This window comes from Phasianus colchicus, chromosome 1 (assembly GCF_987193195.1).
Source record: "Phasianus colchicus chromosome 1, bPhaCol1.hap1.1, whole genome shotgun sequence".
Lineage (NCBI taxonomy): Eukaryota > Metazoa > Chordata > Aves > Galliformes > Phasianidae > Phasianus > Phasianus colchicus.
In genome coordinates this window covers 97,249,248-97,266,428 of record NC_143436.1, presented here as the reverse complement: position 1 = coordinate 97,266,428, position 17,181 = coordinate 97,249,248, and the positions used below count along the sequence as shown (strand labels likewise).

At 36.8% G+C, this 17,181-nt stretch overlaps 1 protein-coding gene across 3 annotated transcripts in view; it reads right to left on the bottom strand.

The window, feature by feature from the left end:
- The window catches only part of GBE1 (1,4-alpha-glucan branching enzyme 1), a 157,840-nt gene that overhangs the window by 20,176 nt on the left and 120,483 nt on the right, over window positions 1–17,181 (bottom strand). For all 3 annotated transcript variants that reach the window (XM_090121009.1, XM_090121012.1, XM_090121017.1), the window contains 2 exons: window positions 12,646–12,830; window positions 9,717–9,845 (listed from right to left, as the gene is read on the bottom strand). In XM_090121009.1, the coding sequence (XP_089977135.1) occupies window positions 9,717–9,845; window positions 12,646–12,830 (314 nt within the window). The remainder of the gene's footprint in view (window positions 1–9,716; window positions 9,846–12,645; window positions 12,831–17,181) is intronic.

Below are 17,181 nucleotides of genomic sequence, written 5' to 3'. Positions count from 1 at the left end.
ATTAAAAAACTGAAGTGCAATGCTTTAGAAGTGCCTTTTTGTTTACCACAAATAACTTATATCTTGTATGTTTATACGTACTCATTGTAAGTGGACAGATTCTCACTATCATCATGAGATGTAGGGGAATGAGAAGGTACATCAACCTTAACATTTCAGAAGTTTTGGAAGTACACTTTGGAGTAAATCTCATCCATCAACCCTTACTGTGCTTCGATTTACAGTTCTACACCATTTTGGTGCTCAAAGAATGCCACCTGTAAATCTGTTTTTTTTTCTGTCTTTTATTTGTTTGTTTTTAAATCAGTTTAACAGAATTTGAAACTGAGTATACATTCTTAAGTTAGTAAGACAATATTAGAAGCATACACAAAACTTTCCCTTGAGAAGAAAACCAATTAACAGGAAAATACTTCAGTATTCTTTCCATGACATCTGAATATTAAAGTTATGTCTATAAAGGTTGAAGATGTGAAATACAGAATTTGACTCAGAAGCTTGTGAAAGAAGAAAAACATCCCAGATTCAACAGAGCCCTTCTGAAAGCAATGTGTTTTTTGTTAATCGAAGTCTTGAAAAATCAAGAAATCTACCATAAACACAAGCACCTTTCCATGTTGAATTATAGACTGGCCTGGGTTGGAAGGGATCTCAAGGATCCTCAAGTTCCAAGTCCCCTGACTGTGGGTAGGGTTGCCAACCATTGGGTCAAGCACTAGATCAGGCTGCCCAGGGCCCCATTCAACTTGGCCTTAAACACCTCCAGAGATGGGATATCCACAACCTCCCTGGGCAGCCTGTGCCAGTACCTCATCACCCTCTGTGAAAAAACTTCTGCCTGACATCTAATAAAAATATTTCCTCCTTTAGTTTGAAACCAGTCCCCTTTGTCCTATCACTATCTACCCCTGAAAAAAGTTGATTTCATTTCTGTTTGTAATTTCAGTTTGAGTTCCATTTAGATATTTCACTACTTCAATCTGTTTAAAATCAACTCTGAGAGTGCTCTGGCATGATCAAGAGTGCATTTCCCAAATTTAAGTTGGTTCCAATTATTTACTTATGTTTACTCACCTTTAAGAACTCTGCTGACAGAAATAACACAAAGCTGCTATTTAGGGAAACTACTGCTAAATAGATGCAAGTTAATTAAAAAAAAAAAACAGCTCATCTAGGTAAGAGACATGTCCCCACTTACCACAGGACTTTACACTCACACAAGAGAGTAGAAAACAGTATCATAAAACAGCCTAAAGGAAAACTGGGGTCATCAAACATGTAGGTTTGGAATCTCTGGAAGTCAGCTACTGGGTTAGACCAAGTTGCTCAGGGCTTTATCTAGTAAGTTATGAAAAAAAGTTACTCTAAAGATTGAGCCTGCCCAACCTGTTTCAGCACTTGCTTGCCTGTGTGCACTGTGGAAAGTTTCTATTTGGAAAAGCAACATCTCTGCAATTAGACTTGTAGCTAATAAAGTTGAACCATGGTTGTAACCTCCTCCAGCTTAGATTTTAGACTGGATTTACTGGAACCATGCCCCATTCTAGAGCAAAAGATATCTGGGAAGACAATATCATTCTGTTTTTCAAAATTATGCAGAAAAGCTGTTGGAAGAAGCACTGATTTATAGAAATCATGAGGATGATAATGAAGATGATACCTGACTATTACGCACAAAGGTATAAGCTAGTTTGAGCAGTCAAAGCCAACAGTAATGAACAAGGGCTAAAGGAAAATACTTACAGAAAGCAAGAACAGATAAGCTGTCTTGGCAACAATTTTCATTGCCAAAATGTTACCATCTGAAGAAAACACCCTGCCAAAGAGCAAAGATAAGAAATAAAATGAAAAAGGAAAGAAAAGCAGCTGTAGAACTGAAAATCATTATTATAACATTGAATTGATTTTGTAAAAGAAAAACTATGGCCACAATCATAATTTATAAATTACTAAAATGCACAACAAAACCAATAAATACAGTCACAGATCATTATTACTAAACAATGAACTTTTTAATCACCTCAAATCCTAAAAAGCAGAAAGCAGATTTTCAAGCTAGATCAAGAATATCCAGGTAATAATAAGGATGTTAAAGGGACAAAATTATACGCTGGTAAGACACACTAAGTAAAATTCATTTTTTAAATGCAACATGTATGGAGGAAAGATGAAGATAAGAGAAGCTTCCAGAAGAACTGTAAAAAGCCCATAGTTGTTAGGATCCCTTTTTGTTTGTTTGTTTTTAATGGTTCTTGAATTTCAATAACAAACCAGGTACTTAGCATAATTTCAAGGTAAAGGGTACCTGTTTTCCTTCTCTAAACACACTTAAAATTTTTGAGAGGGCTAAGGTGTCAACTTTGAGAAAGAGCATATTAAAGAGTTTTTCGATGAGTTTTCAAATCAAATTAAACATCTTGGCTTGATAATCTTCAGAATATTTACAGGATAGCTGAAGCCATCTGTGAGTTAACTAATGATGCAGCACTGAAGGGGAAGAGGACAAGTACTATATCTTTTTGCTTCAATCAAATGTACATGTGGATGTACATAAAGTCATATCAGCTGATAATCATGAAGACAAACTGCTGATTTACTTTTGTTGCAAGATAACAAGCCTTGTAAAAAAAAAAAAGGAAAATAAATACAGTGTAATTTTAAAGACACTTCTGACATTAACAAAAGTCAGCATGAAATCTAATGGAAGGAAAAAGGGTTATTTATGAAATCTTTAAGAAAGTTTCTTTTAGCCACATTCATTCTGTCACAATTTTTTCTCACTCTCATACCAAATCACATGTGTCCGAGTGTACACTACAAGTGTACAACATTTAAAACAAAGAAATGTCATTACTAACACTTCATTCTAACTCTTAGGTTCTTCCTGATTCATAATGAGGATGAAGCTATTGGACAAGTCTTTCACATTCTCTGGACGATTACAGTTGTTCTGAGTTGTTATTCTTTGCTTTGGAATTTTCCTCACTGCAGTCTCTGTAAGCATTAGAAAAGATTGCTGTTCACTGTCTGCTTATCCTTGTTTACTTGCAATGTGTCTGCTTTCCTACTGTGCTAATGGGAAAAGGAATAGCATATGTTAAATCTTGTTGCCATCCCACTGCTGTTAGGATGCAGGGCTGTCTGACAAGTCAGCTGTGCCACAACAGAGATGGTGACACTTATCTACCCTGCTGTCTTGATCAGAAAACTGATTCCTTTGTTCTGCTGCTGGGAACAACAATCTCCATTATCAATACAGATCATTCTTTTAACTCTTATTTTGTTGTTTCAGGCAGTCTCTCACAAACATGTTTCCATTCACACATTTTGTTCATATTCACACAAATATTCACATCTGTTACAAATCTACTATTATTTTGGAGATGGTGAAATATATTCAATTTCGTCATAGGGCTGCAGTAAATTTGAGAACGGTCCAGGGTGAAAGGAGGGAAGTTCAGTTGGCATAAATGCAAAAAGCTACATAGGAATAAGAATTATTTAACTGTAGGGAATAGTACAAAATGAGAGGAAGTAAACGGTTGAAAAACATTGGCATAAACATCACACAATTTAATTTTTCAAGACCACGAATCTTTATAGCTCTGTGGATTTGGTGAACTGTCAGAAATATGACTCAGTTTTGACAATGAAGTTCAAGAAAGCTGATTCCAGAGGAACGGTTGAAAAATTTTAACAAGAGAAGATCAAAAAAATGACAGTAGTATCATCTGAACAGAAAGAATCTCTACTTCATAAAAATGGGACCAAGAATAAACAGTGTTTAAAATGTATTTGAACAGAACTCATTTAAACAGTAAGGAAACCATTCTAGCAGTAGAGACAGTAACACACTGGAATAGATCTTACTACAGAAGTAGGGAAGTTATTTTCAAATTACTATTATTAACTTAATGGAAACCAAAGCTCCTTTCCTTTTCCTTTTCTGCCTCATTTCAGCCACCATCTTTTTCAACAGAGGTAAGTTTTACTGTAGATAAGCCTTTGAATCAAATTAACCACCACACCACAGAAAGGTCTTGGCAAAATTAGAAAAAAAATAAACAGAGGAAATTTATGAATGGTTTCCTGTTAACATTCAAAATTTTACCTACAATCAGAACTAGAGACAGATGATCTAGATGTTTACTATTCTTCTATTTCCAAACTGAAGCAAATTAGGCAGAAATAATTTTTTAACTCAAGCTGCCTGTTTCTCATGAAGAGGCTTCTGAAAGAGCATAATTTATGAGGTAAAATTCCAGTATCAGCATAGAAATGTTTTCTTCTTTGCTTCACATAAAAAATAGAAATTGAGAAATAGCATGTGCAGCCCTAATAATTACACAGATTCATGGTGCTGTAAACCCATGGCTTTTCCTACTCAGATCAAACTTTTTCAAGATGCATTAGTAGGCTATATTTCTTATTCACACATATTAACCTTAACGTATGAACTACCTTGATAGAATTTGGCATTTGGCTGATCCTAAATTAAGTTCTTTGTCTTCATTTGGTGTATATACACTGAATTCTAATAGGCAGGGACAGTTACATAACTGCACTTCAAAGCAGCCTGCAAAGCAGCATCTTTGCCTTCAGCAATCACACTCCAGTGACTCATTCAAGTGACCTTATTTCTCATTAGAAGCTCCCGGTGCAGGTTGCAAATGTCAGAGAGCCTGAGTTAACTTTTTTTTTTTTTTTTTTTTTTTTTAAGAATATTTCTGCAGCATTTCAGTGGCAATATTTGTGATATTTCAGGCCTCATCTAGCTACTTGCATATAGATAACTCTGACTTTCAGTATATTAACTGCCAACAATAACTGTATGACTTTTTGATATTCATTCACCCTAGCTTCAAAATGCTTTGGTATATTATTTTATATTAAAAATGGCAATGTCTGTAATGAGGTAACCATTTCTTTCCACAACATTTTTTATCTCCTTCTATTTTAGTAGTGTAGTGGATGGCAATATAAATTATCAAGACAAATAGATATAAGCAAGTTGAGACTCAGTACTGCTTAACAACACAGACTTTCATGCCCACATCCACTATTAAAGTCTCAGTCTTTGAACATCTTACACTAGGATAGATGATAATAGGCAAACAAGATGTAGAACTGAGCAACTCACTTTCAAGGGAAATACATCGATAGAGAAGACAGTGGTATAAAAGGGAAGAAAAACTGACTTCAAGCTAGCTGTGAGTCTTCATTAAGACTTTCTTTGCCTGTTCAGAAGAAGACTGTCCAAACTAAGCAATATCAGAAGGACTGTAAAGTCTACTATGACTTTTGTTACAAAAGTATAAGTGAAGTTTGCTATGCCAATAGCCTACAAAGAACTGCTGACAGAAGGATGACATCTTCAGTGAGATAAGAACAGCCAAAGGACTACAAAAACATTGGCCAGAGAGGCAGGAAACTCTGTATCCTTTATATAGCTTGTTAGTTACGTTAAAGGATACAGAGTTTCCGATATAGCTTGTTAGTATAGCTGACAAGCTATAAATAGCAACAGTGTTGTTGTTACATATACATTTATTTGAGTATGTGTCACAGCCATCCACTTAATACAGATAAATTTAAAACACAAATCTGATTAATCCAATCCATTAAACAAATTGAAACCCAGGTATGGGTAAGTGGAATGATCATCACTACATTTCCTACAATTCTCAGTGTCATTCAGATAAACCTTTTATTAAAAAAGAATTTAATCAGTGCATTATAGTACTTGCCTCTTAAGGCTTACTCAGCAAACTGCCTCTCAGAGTACCAAGCAAAAAATCCACTCATTTCTAAAAATAAGAACAACACAGAATAACAATAAGCTTTTGTCTTTTAGTTCTGCTTTATGTTTAAGTTCCAAAGGGAGAGGAAAGAACTGCTTTCAGAAGTGGAGAAGTTGTTCCGATGTTTTAAGGTCCCATGTGACAACATTTCCTATTTATAAGATACACACTTCATAAAATCTCAGGTTAAAAGTTACAAGACTACACGGAAAATTCATTACTCTAATTGCAGGACAAGAGTTAGAAAGAAAAAAAAAAAAAAAAAAAAAAGGTTCAGTATGAAAAACACCCCAGCATCTCTAAAGAAAATAGATACTAATCATTGGTCAGCTGACTGTTGGCAGGCAGAAGAGAAGATGCTGAAAGTAGAATAAGAGAGTAATAGCAGTTGCTAACTTTGGGGTACATTCCATTTAAAAACTGTTATAATAAACAGTTTTGCACTGTTTCTATACTACAAATGTTTGAACACTATAAAAGACTGAGTTGCAAGAATAAACCTTCATGATTTTTTTGTTGTCTATAAGCTGATGCAAAATATTATTCAAGGAAGCTGTTTTTGATGAGTAGTTTAGAAAACCCCATCAAGAAGGACTTCCAACATGCTCAAAAGAAATGAAGACACAATTTTTAGCTCTCCTGGTTAAATGGGGTACAGAGAGGACTTTCTATGATCTTGTATTGTTGATAACCACCTCTAACTTTCAGTTCTAAAAATAAACGCAAATCCTTCCTGAAGAACATGATTCTGCTTTGGAGCTCAGATTCAGGGAAGTGTTACCAATTACACACATCACATACCAGCTATTACTAAGATTTCAGCAGCTCCCTAATATGCTGCTCAAGCACTACTGGTCATGGCAGTTCCACAATTCCAGGGCTTTCCTTGGAGCAGTAGAAAAGCAAACTTTTTACACATAGCAATGGGATATTGGAGTGCTTTCACATTTATTTACCAATGAAAAGAACATAAATAATGTAACTGTTAGATCTAATATTGCTTGGCTTTTACCTATACAGAACAAAAAACTTAGGTATGTTCAAGGTATTTATGAACAACTCATTGCCCACAGACTTTACTAGCAACACGCATGTTGGAAACCACAGCTTGTAGATAGATATATCGCAAGAGATAGCACACGTATTATTTGGAATGATTCACATCTTTAAAATCCTAGATACTGGAAAGAAGAGAAGGTTCCTGTTTTCTGATGTAAAAATACAACATTAATCAGGCTGTGATTAAGTTGGCAATAGATAATTCCCAAAGTTCACTTACCTTGTTCATACACTAAACTGACTTAGAATAAAACTACCAGGAGAAGGATTGTTGAGAAGGTGACTTGAAGGGAAGAATCAATATTTGGAATTCTCAAATAAGACTACTACTTTACAAAAAGCTCACTAGTTCCACTCAATGTTTTGAACAGTAGAGTAAAACAAGACAACACTTTCTTAATCAAACGAACAAAGCCCTCAGGTAAAGGTGTACGTTTGATAGAAAAGTAGTAGAGTGACTGCACCGAGAACCCTCAGCTCTACCAGAGGAAGCAGCTAATGCAGAACACTGAGGACACAGAACTAAAAATTTCACTATTTGATTGGTGTGGGAGGGGTTAGTACAACAAAACAGCTCTAATAAATGCAGATGAAGTGTTTATAATTGGCTGTTCCACTAGCCGTAGAAACTTCAGCTCAGTGAATGGAAAAGTTAGTATGCATCTTTATGCCTTAACAAAGGCCTTTTACATTTAAACTACCTGCAATATATTTTGTAATTAAAATTATATATTGCATTCACTTAAAAAAAAAAAGAAAAAAGAAAAAGTGTACTGAGACTAACATATTAAAATAAATATATAATGTAAACTGTAAATATGAAACACCACAGAATCATAGAATCATAGAATGGTTTGAGTTGGAAGGGACCTTTAAGATCATCTAGTTCCAACCCCCTGCTATAAATTATCTTTATGATTTTTTATAACATGTTTGTTTTATATAAATGTTTGTTTTATATATACTTAAGCTGCTAAATTTCTCATATGATTGTCAGCATCTGAAAAAATGTGGTCAGCTACCACTAGGTGAAAAACAAACATTTCCCAGTAAATTTCCACTTGCTTAATAAAAATAAAAAAGTCAATCTGCATTGACTGTTCTGCTCACCAAGAAACAGTCAGGAAGCTGTTTAATGACCAGAGTGAACTAGTCTCAGACCAGCTTACTGAAATCCAACTGGGCTTTGTGATCTGCAATGGAAAAGCAGTGAAGACCTGATTTTCCAATTTGCTTCTCAACAACTACTACAGAGCAGTCTCAGCTGAAACAGGAGCAACGCATTCAGAATTCTACACAAACAACAAACGCCTAAGGACAAAGGAGATTCTGGTGCTGTAAAATAGATTCATGAAATGCTTCCAAAATGACTGAAAAATTTAGAGCACTGGTAAAAAAACCCAGAAGACTGCTTATATAAAATATTTAGTCAATAGACTAATCATAAAAATAGTTTCATAAACATAAAGAAAGATCAAACAGTTTAAAAAGTGCCTGAGCACAGCTTAGTGCCATCTTTGTTGTATGTGATACAGAGCAAAATTTTTGAAAAACTGTACATAGCACATTTAAATACACATGCAAAAACAAAGCTGGGGTATTTGATTCACTTAGTACAGAACAGAAAATGAAGCTGGGGAAACAGACTCATATGAAATTGCACTTAAACCCAGCCTCATCAGCCTTAATAGAAGAAAGAAAATAAATGATATGAAGATCTTGAGAGTGAGTTTTCTTGAAATATTTCTCAAGCATTTCTGAGAACTGAAACTCTAGTATGTTTGAGAAAGAAAGTGAACAACAAAATGTGTTTGGGGTTTAATTGCATCTGTATATGTATCATAGAAAAGTCAAGCCAAATCTATTGTTATGTGTTGTAGTCCTTAAAATTGATTTTACAATTTTTACATCTGCAAACTCAAAGCGTTTCATACAAGACAGAACTATGGTAGCAGCCATAACAGGTGGATATCTGATGCCTGTGACAGTGAAGTGTTGGTATATCTCACAGCATCAGGTAAAGATTGTACTAATCCAATTTACTACTCCATTCTATCTTTATTAGGAGCTCAGGTAGGACCATACAGGCAGCATAGGACAGCAATGAAGAAGGATTTGACCTGATGTTTCTAAACCAGAATCCTGCAATGGTTTTGAGCTCCTGTCAGTAAATTCAAGCAGTACTCAAGTAATAACGTGCTACACTGCACAAAGGCAACTCAAATACAGCAACAGTTTGCTGAAACTGCTAATTAAAAAAATAAAAAATAAAAAATAAAAAAATCAGGAGCTTTAAACTGACACAGCAAGATTCATTAGACTTACTTGTCAATACACTTGAAAAACTGGATTTGGACACAAGCAAAACCAGCCAATTACTTGAAATTAATCATTTACTGTTTCTCAGCTGAGCTAAGAGCACATTCTCAGTCCACCCAATTATAAAACAGAAATTGCACAATCTTCCTGGAGGTTTAAACTAATGCATTTCCTTGTGCAAGTGTGTGCATCTTACTGTGGTCAGCTTCTGTAATTTAAGAAGCAGGAGTTCCTTGATTTCTATGCAACATTTTGGCATGTGGCAGGGAAATTCACAAAGAAATTTTCAAATGGAGCCTTTAAAGCTTTTACTTGTGTTCTACAAAATGATCTCATGAAGACAGTAAACGTCTAGTAGTTGCTTTTGTTGTACACTAAGAATTAAAGCAAGACTCTACTGATGAGGAGTAAGTGATGTCTGACTTTCTAGTTACAGTTTGCATTAATATTAGAAAACATATATACATTTTTATATATATATACACACCCACTAATTAAGTTTCTTTGTAGAAATGAAAGAGTAAGAAAAGGATATTTTCCTGGAACTTCAACACCCACTCTGTAGTCCACGTAACTTTCATATGGGTGGAAATTGAAAATAAAAAGGAGACCAGCTCTCTCAAATGCAATGACCTTGTTGGATTCATGCTTTTCAGTCACATAAGCCTAAGAAGGAAAAAAAAAAAAAAAAAAAAAAAAGGTAAATCCAATGCTAAGAAATATTTTCCTTCATAGAATCAATCATAAAGTAATAGAATGGCTTGGACTGAAAGAGACCTCAAGTTCCAAATCCCTGCCATAGGCAAGGTTGCCAGCCTTAGATCAAGCACTAGATTAGGTTGCCCAGGGCCCCATCCAACCTGGCCTTGAACATCTCCAGGGATGGGGCATTCACAGCCTCTCTGGGCAGCCTGTTCCAGCACCTCAACATCTTATCAGAGAAAAACATTCCCCTGATTTAGATTACTAAATCTCCCTTCCTCTAGTTTAAAACCATTACCCCGTCCCATCGCTATCCAGTACTGTAGAAAGTTGACCACCCTATAATCTCCCTGTAAATACTAGAAGGCTGCAATGAGGTCATCTCATAGCCTTCTCTTTTCCAGATTGAACAAGCCCAGACCCTTCAGCCTGTCTTTCTAGGAGAGGTGCTCCAGTCCTCTGCTCATCTTTGTAGCTCTCCTGTAGACCTTCTCCAAAAGCTCAACATCTTTCCTATACTGGAGATCCCAGATCTGGATTGACTATCCCAGGTGGGTCCTCATGAAGGCGGAGTAGAGGGGGACAATAACCTCTCTTGTCCTTCTGGCTGCCCCTCTTCTGATGCAGTTCAGGTTACCACTGGCCTTCTGGGCTGCAAGAGCACATTGCTAGTTCATGTTAAGTTTTTCCATCTACCAGTACTCCCAAGTCCTTATCAGTAGGGCTATTCTCAAGGAGTTAGTCTGTATACATACCTGAGATTACCTCGACGCAAGTGCAAAACCTTGCACTTCACTGTGCTGATCGATCCTCATTAGGTTGACAAGGACTCAGCTTTTGAGTTAATCAAAGTCCCTCTGGATGGCATCCCTGCCTTCTGTTCTATCAACTGCATCACTAAGCTTCACGTCATCAGCAAACTTTCTGAGGGTGCATTTGATCCTGTCTCTATGTCACTGATAAAGATGCTAAAAAGTACTGATGCCAGGACAGACCCTTCTGGGACATACTGCTTGTCACTGGCCTCCACCTGGACATAGAACCATTAACCACAACCCACTGGCTGCAAATAGTCCAGCTTTCAAATCCATCTCTCTCCAATTTAGAGATAAGAATGTCATGGGGGACCAAGCCTAGTGGAGGTCCAGGTAGATGACATCAGTTGACTTCCCTTTGTCTACTGATGCCGTTAACCCACCATACAAAGCCAGTGGATTAGTCAAGAATGACTCTGTCTTAGTGAAGTTATGCTGGTTGTCTTTTATCATCTGCTCACCCCCCATGTGACTTAACATGTCTTCAAGGAGGATTTGTTCCATGATCTCAGGCACAGAGATGAGGACCACCGGCCTGTAGTTCCCTGGGTCCTCCTTCCACACTTCCTGATAAATGAATGTGATTTTTCCCCTTTTCCAGCCACCAGAGATTTCACCTGACACAAAAGTCACAACTTTTCTAGTCATGGAACACTTTCCTCTAGATCATGAACTCAATCAATCATCTTTAATGATTTTTTCTGCATTAGTGAACACCAGGTCCACAACATTTCACCTCCAGTTGGTCTGTCCAATACTTGAACCAGAATCTTATCACTGATGGACTCCAGGAGTCTGCTGGATTGCTTGCAACAAACTGCATTGCTTTCCCAGCAGGTATTTGAGTGATTGAAATCCCCTGTAGGCCTCGTCAACAGATTCCTCCTGATCAAGTGACCTATAGTAGACCCCAACGACCAGCAGTCCTCTACTGGTCTCATACCTAATCTTAACCCACAGCCTCTCAACCTGTTGCAGACTTCTTTAATTGAATTAACAAAAATAAGAAAAAAAAAAAACAAACTTCTGCAATACCTCATTTCAAGTAAAACAATAAAAGATTGAAGCAATACAGATATGAACATTACATGTAAACTGTAACTCTCATGCCTACATAATGCCATAGAAAATTTATGAACAATGAACTGTAGCTTACTTTTTAAAAGGATATGTAAAATTAAAGAGGAAAAAGCACATTTTCCTTTTATAAATTCAATTTTTCCATTTCCATGGGGTGATGATCAGCGTCAGTTCTTGGTGGGTTTTTGTGTGTTTTTTTTTTTATTTTGTGCCCAAATAGCTCTGATAAACTAAATAAAACATCAAACATCTTTGCTGAATTTACTAAAGCTATTAATAACTAGAAGCACATTTCAAAAAATATATATATCTTTGAAATAGATTATGACTAGACTATGAAATAATTTAAACACTGAGAAATTATAATTCAGTTGCTTTAATAAGTACAGTGCGATATTTAGGGAAAAAAAAGGCAAATAAAGAAGTGACAAGTTGAAGACTAGGAAAATACACCTTGCATTACAGCCGATCAAAAGTATTTCCTCAGAAATAATTATATATGTAAAAGTAACTTGTCAGAGCAATTTACACTTTCCCAAAGCAATCCTTGGATTGGATTACGCACAATTTCATAGTCTGCTTTATCCAATCTGCAGTTACTTAAAAAAAATAGCAAAAATAATACAAATAGCAAAAATAATACAAAAAGAGCTTGTTATGAAGCTAGAAGGAGACTGTTTCATATTTCCATTATCTGTGGAAGATATTTCAGAGACAAGTTTTGACAACTTGAAATATATAGAGAGACATTACACAGCGCATAATAAAGTGCTGTTTAAAATTTCTGCATGCAAATTTTGTATTGTTGTTATTCTGAACACGTACACAACTGGTGACTAAAAACTTATCATTTACTATATACAGCTTACCGGAGGAGATGCAAGCCAGCCAAATTTTTCTTCCAATTTATTCATATCTCTGTCAAACTCATTTAGGAATTTATAGCGAAGAAGATGATCATCAGTAAGATTGAACTGTCTTCTGGCATAGTGAAAGCTCTCATTATTCCCTTTTCTGGGGAAGTCAAGCCATTCTGGATGTCCAAATTCATTACCTGTATTTAAAAATATCAAGGAGCTGTGAAATCATGTGATAAAAATAATAATAAAATCTTAGAAATAAAATACATTAGAAGGTATTTCCTTTCTACAAGTTTTAAATTTCAAAGAATTCATACATGAATTGGTCCTTTTATTATTAAAATCATTTTTAGAACACTCATGCTTGGTAACAGGTTTGTTTGGTCAATAAAACTAGCAGAGTAAAATATCCATGAACCCAAAGGGAAATCTGAATTGATGGATGCATTTTAACCTCTACACTATCATACCATGATCATTTCTCATTGCAATTCTTTAAAATAAGGGCAACAGGATTTCAGTCAGCCATGATACAAGCTTCACAGTTGCTATAAAACCATCACCATAGTAAGTCCATTACCTAAGAGAACTTATCAGAAATCAGCACTGACAGTTTCTGTAACCATAGAGGCAGAACTTTCCCCCCAAAAATGCCATAAGACAGGGACCCACTTTGACCATCCTTTTGATTTTTTTTAACAGTGGCCATAAATACTGTCATCACTGTTTCCAGTGGTATAAAAATAACAATTAGAAAAGTGACCAGAATCACTGTTCCTCATTTCCCAGGAAAATTCAGAAAGATATCCTCGTTAAAGGAGTAGGCTAGATCATATAGAATAAAGCACAGTGCTTTAAAATGACAAAGTCTTGATGGATGAAAAACTTAATATGAGCCAGCAGTGTGCCCTTGCAGCTCGGAAGGCAAATGGTATCCTGGGCTCCATCAAAAGAGGGGTGGCCAGCAGGGACAGAGAGGTGATTGTTCCCCTCTACTCTGCTCTTGTGAGGCCCCATCTGGAGTACTGCATCCAAGTCTGGAGCCCCCAGTACAAGAAAGACAGGGAACTGTTGGAGAGGGTCCAGAGGAGGGCCACAAAGATGATCAGGGGACTGAAGCACCTCCCCTATGAGGACAGGCTGAAGGAGCTGGGCTTGTTCAGCCTGGAGAAAAGAAGGCTGCACGGTGACCTCATTGCAGCATTTCAGTACCTAAAGGGAGCCTACAAACAGGAGGGGAATCAACTCTTTGAAAGGGTGAGTGACAGCAGGACAAGGGGAAATGGTTTTAAGTTGAGGCAGGGAAGATTTAGGTTGGACGTCAGGGGAAAATTCTTTCCAGAGAGAGTGGTGAGGTGCTGGAACAGGCTGCCCAGAGAGGTTGTGGAAGCTCCATCCCTGGAGGTGTTCAAGGCCAGATTGGATGGGGCCCTGGGCAGCCTGGTCTAGCATTAGGTGGGAAGGTTGGTGGCCCTGCATTTGGCAGGGGGGTTGGAGATTCATGATCCTTGAGGTCCCTTCCAACCCTGGCAATTCTGTGATTCTGTGAAAGTCAGTCTCTTACATAGAAAACAAGTGACTTAATGGACATGACACCTCAGTGATACAACATAACACCTTGAGTGAGTCCCTCTGTAAGTGGAGCTCCCTTCCTACACGTTATACTTTTTTTCACACACACAGGACCCTTCTAAGGACTGAAGTGATGAATGTTTTAATTCTGAATTCACCCACACACAATGGCTCAAGTCCCACTGACTGCAAATGTGGCATTTTTGTTTTTCACTACTGGTAATGCTTTGTAAGTTTACCAGTCTCATCACAACTATCTAGCCGACACAACAACCCTTTAAGGAATGAAATTGGCTTCTTCAGACTTAGCTGAAACTCTATGTTAAAAAATTAAGAAAAAGCTTGACTTATGTAGAATCTCCAAAGCAAATCTCAGCTGCGAAGCCAAAGAATCATGTCAACACTTCAATTGGAATACAATTATCAATGTCATTCACATATGCAAACTTTATTTTGTTTATATACAATAATTATTATGTTTTGATGAGAATTCAGATGAACTTAAATGTGTCTAACTCAGGCTATAAACTACTGCCTTGTACACTCCCAGCCAATTCTGACTACTCATTTTACACAAGATTAGATGGTATTCAGTATTTTGAAAATTAGACACATTTCAATGTCTACAATAGCTGGTTCACCACAAACTTTTTATGGAGAGTACACAGAATATCTACTCACTCCAAAACACAGGCAACAAGTGGTACATGGGAATACATGGAATACACACAAATACACGGAAATTTGTAAAGTAACACAATCAGACATAAAAGGTTTACTACTAAGAAAAACTTCTAATCTTTCTACAAGCAACTCCTCAACTTCTGGCAATAAACTGCAGTTTTGTGAGCAGATGAAGGACAGGGATGCTGAGGGAAGGTGTGCACTGTTTCCTGAATGGATACTCTGCATGTGTAGCCACCATCTGCTGTCTCACACAGCCTGTGCTGCCTGGGAGGCTCTGAGGATACCATCAGGAGTGACAACTATGAATTTAGATTTTCAAAATGGTTTTTGTCTATTTCCATGCTTCATGGGAATAAAGAAGTGAACAGTGAACAAAAGAGAGAGGCTGCATATATATTTAGGAGAATTCTCTGCACTGGTACTTGTTTTGTAAGCAAGCTGACAAGTTGTAAATTAAATTTCTCGTTCAAAAGCTAAGCCACTAAATTTCATATTCAGCTCAGAACCAGAGACAAATATAAAAGAATCAGAATCACAGCAGGACTCTCAAAATGACCTTGGAATAATGCTGGACTGAGCTCTTAAGCAGTGATAACAGTAAGGTACAAAAATGGAGAAAACATATTGCTGCAAAACAGTTTATCTAACCATACTCAATATTCTCTCAAGAGCTGGACAAGGCATTACCTTCATTCATGATCTATGCACTATTGAAAAGATGGACTACACAAAATAGCTTAGTTAGAGAGTAAAAAACATCAGAAAGTCAGAGATGATATGTATCTTGAAAAGATAGCCAGGGAAATCATAACTTTTCGTTCAAGGAAAACATACAAATGGGGAAATAAACAATGGAAGATAGTAAAGATAGACTGAACCAGCACATTATTTTAATGGAGTATTTCACCAGAAGTGTATCTCTTTATGTTTCGACCACACAGCAACTCCCCTGTTTCCATCTCCTTTCCTTGTTTACCCACCACAGTAGCTAGTGTTGTCTGAATGCTGTTTGTGCTTTTATGTTGATAAAAAAAAAAAAAAAAAAAAAAAAAAAAAGCAAAATGAAAAAGTTAATAATGGTCAATAAGAAATAAGAAACACAGAATAATAGAATCATAAAGGTTGAAAAAGACCTCTAAAATTATCTATTCCAAGCACACAGTCCCCATCGTACTCACTAATGATGTCCCTTATTACCATATGCACACATTTCTCTCCAGGGACGGTGACTCCAAAATCTCCCTGGGCAGCCTGTGCCAGTGTCTCACCCTTCTTCCTCAGAAGAAATTTTCCCTAGTATCCAACTTGAACATCCTCTGGTACAACTTGAAGCCATTCTCTCTTGTCGTATCACCTGCAAGAAGAGGCTGACCCCCACCTCTACACAACCTCCTGTCAGGTCATTGAAGAGACCAATAAGGTCTCCCCTGAGTCACCTCTTCATCAGACTAAACAACCTCAGTTCCCTCAGCCTCTTCCTGTAAGACTTGTGCTCCAGATCCCTCACCAGCTTTGTTGTCTATCTTTGGACATGCTCCAGGGCTTCAATGTCTTTGTTCTAGCAAGAAGCCCAAAACTGAACACAGTACTCAAGATGCAGTCTCACAGGTGCCGAGTACACAATGTAGCAACTCAATAACAAGACCACATTACTAACAGGCCAGCAGGCCTTCTAATAAACTTAAATATGCTTTTGCAACTTGAAAAGCATTAATGCTGCACAACCCTTAAGAAGAAACACACATCTTGTACTACTTTTTTTTTTAATCTTTTCAATTGCTTTTTGTCCTATTTTAACTCCACAGCAAAAAAAGGGAGGAGCTAGAAAACGGGAAGTAGAGGAATAGAGGGAAACTGACTGATGCTTACTTCTAGCCAAAGGTATCAGTGAAGTACATGCTTCATCCTCTGTTCCATTTCTCCTTTCTGATGAGAATCAGAAGCATTCACTTCTTAATAACTGTGAAAATCTCCAAGTGTAGAAGCACTATTGGGATTTCTTTTCCTGTAATTAATTTGCTGTTTGATGTAAAGGTCCAAAGGATAGATTAACAAGAAGCCAGCTGCTATAAATGATGCAAATCTAGACAATGGAACTAATGTGGGGGAGGCTGAGAACAAGGCTGAAATTATCTGGGATTTTGATTAGAGAAACAAAACAAAGACAAATCATTGAAGTGCAATGCATACTAATTTTATTTAGGAATTAATTCAAGTTTGCTATTCCCTACATATTGTGCAACTTCACTGTGTACAAGATTTCAAGATCATAGTTCCAACAAAGGA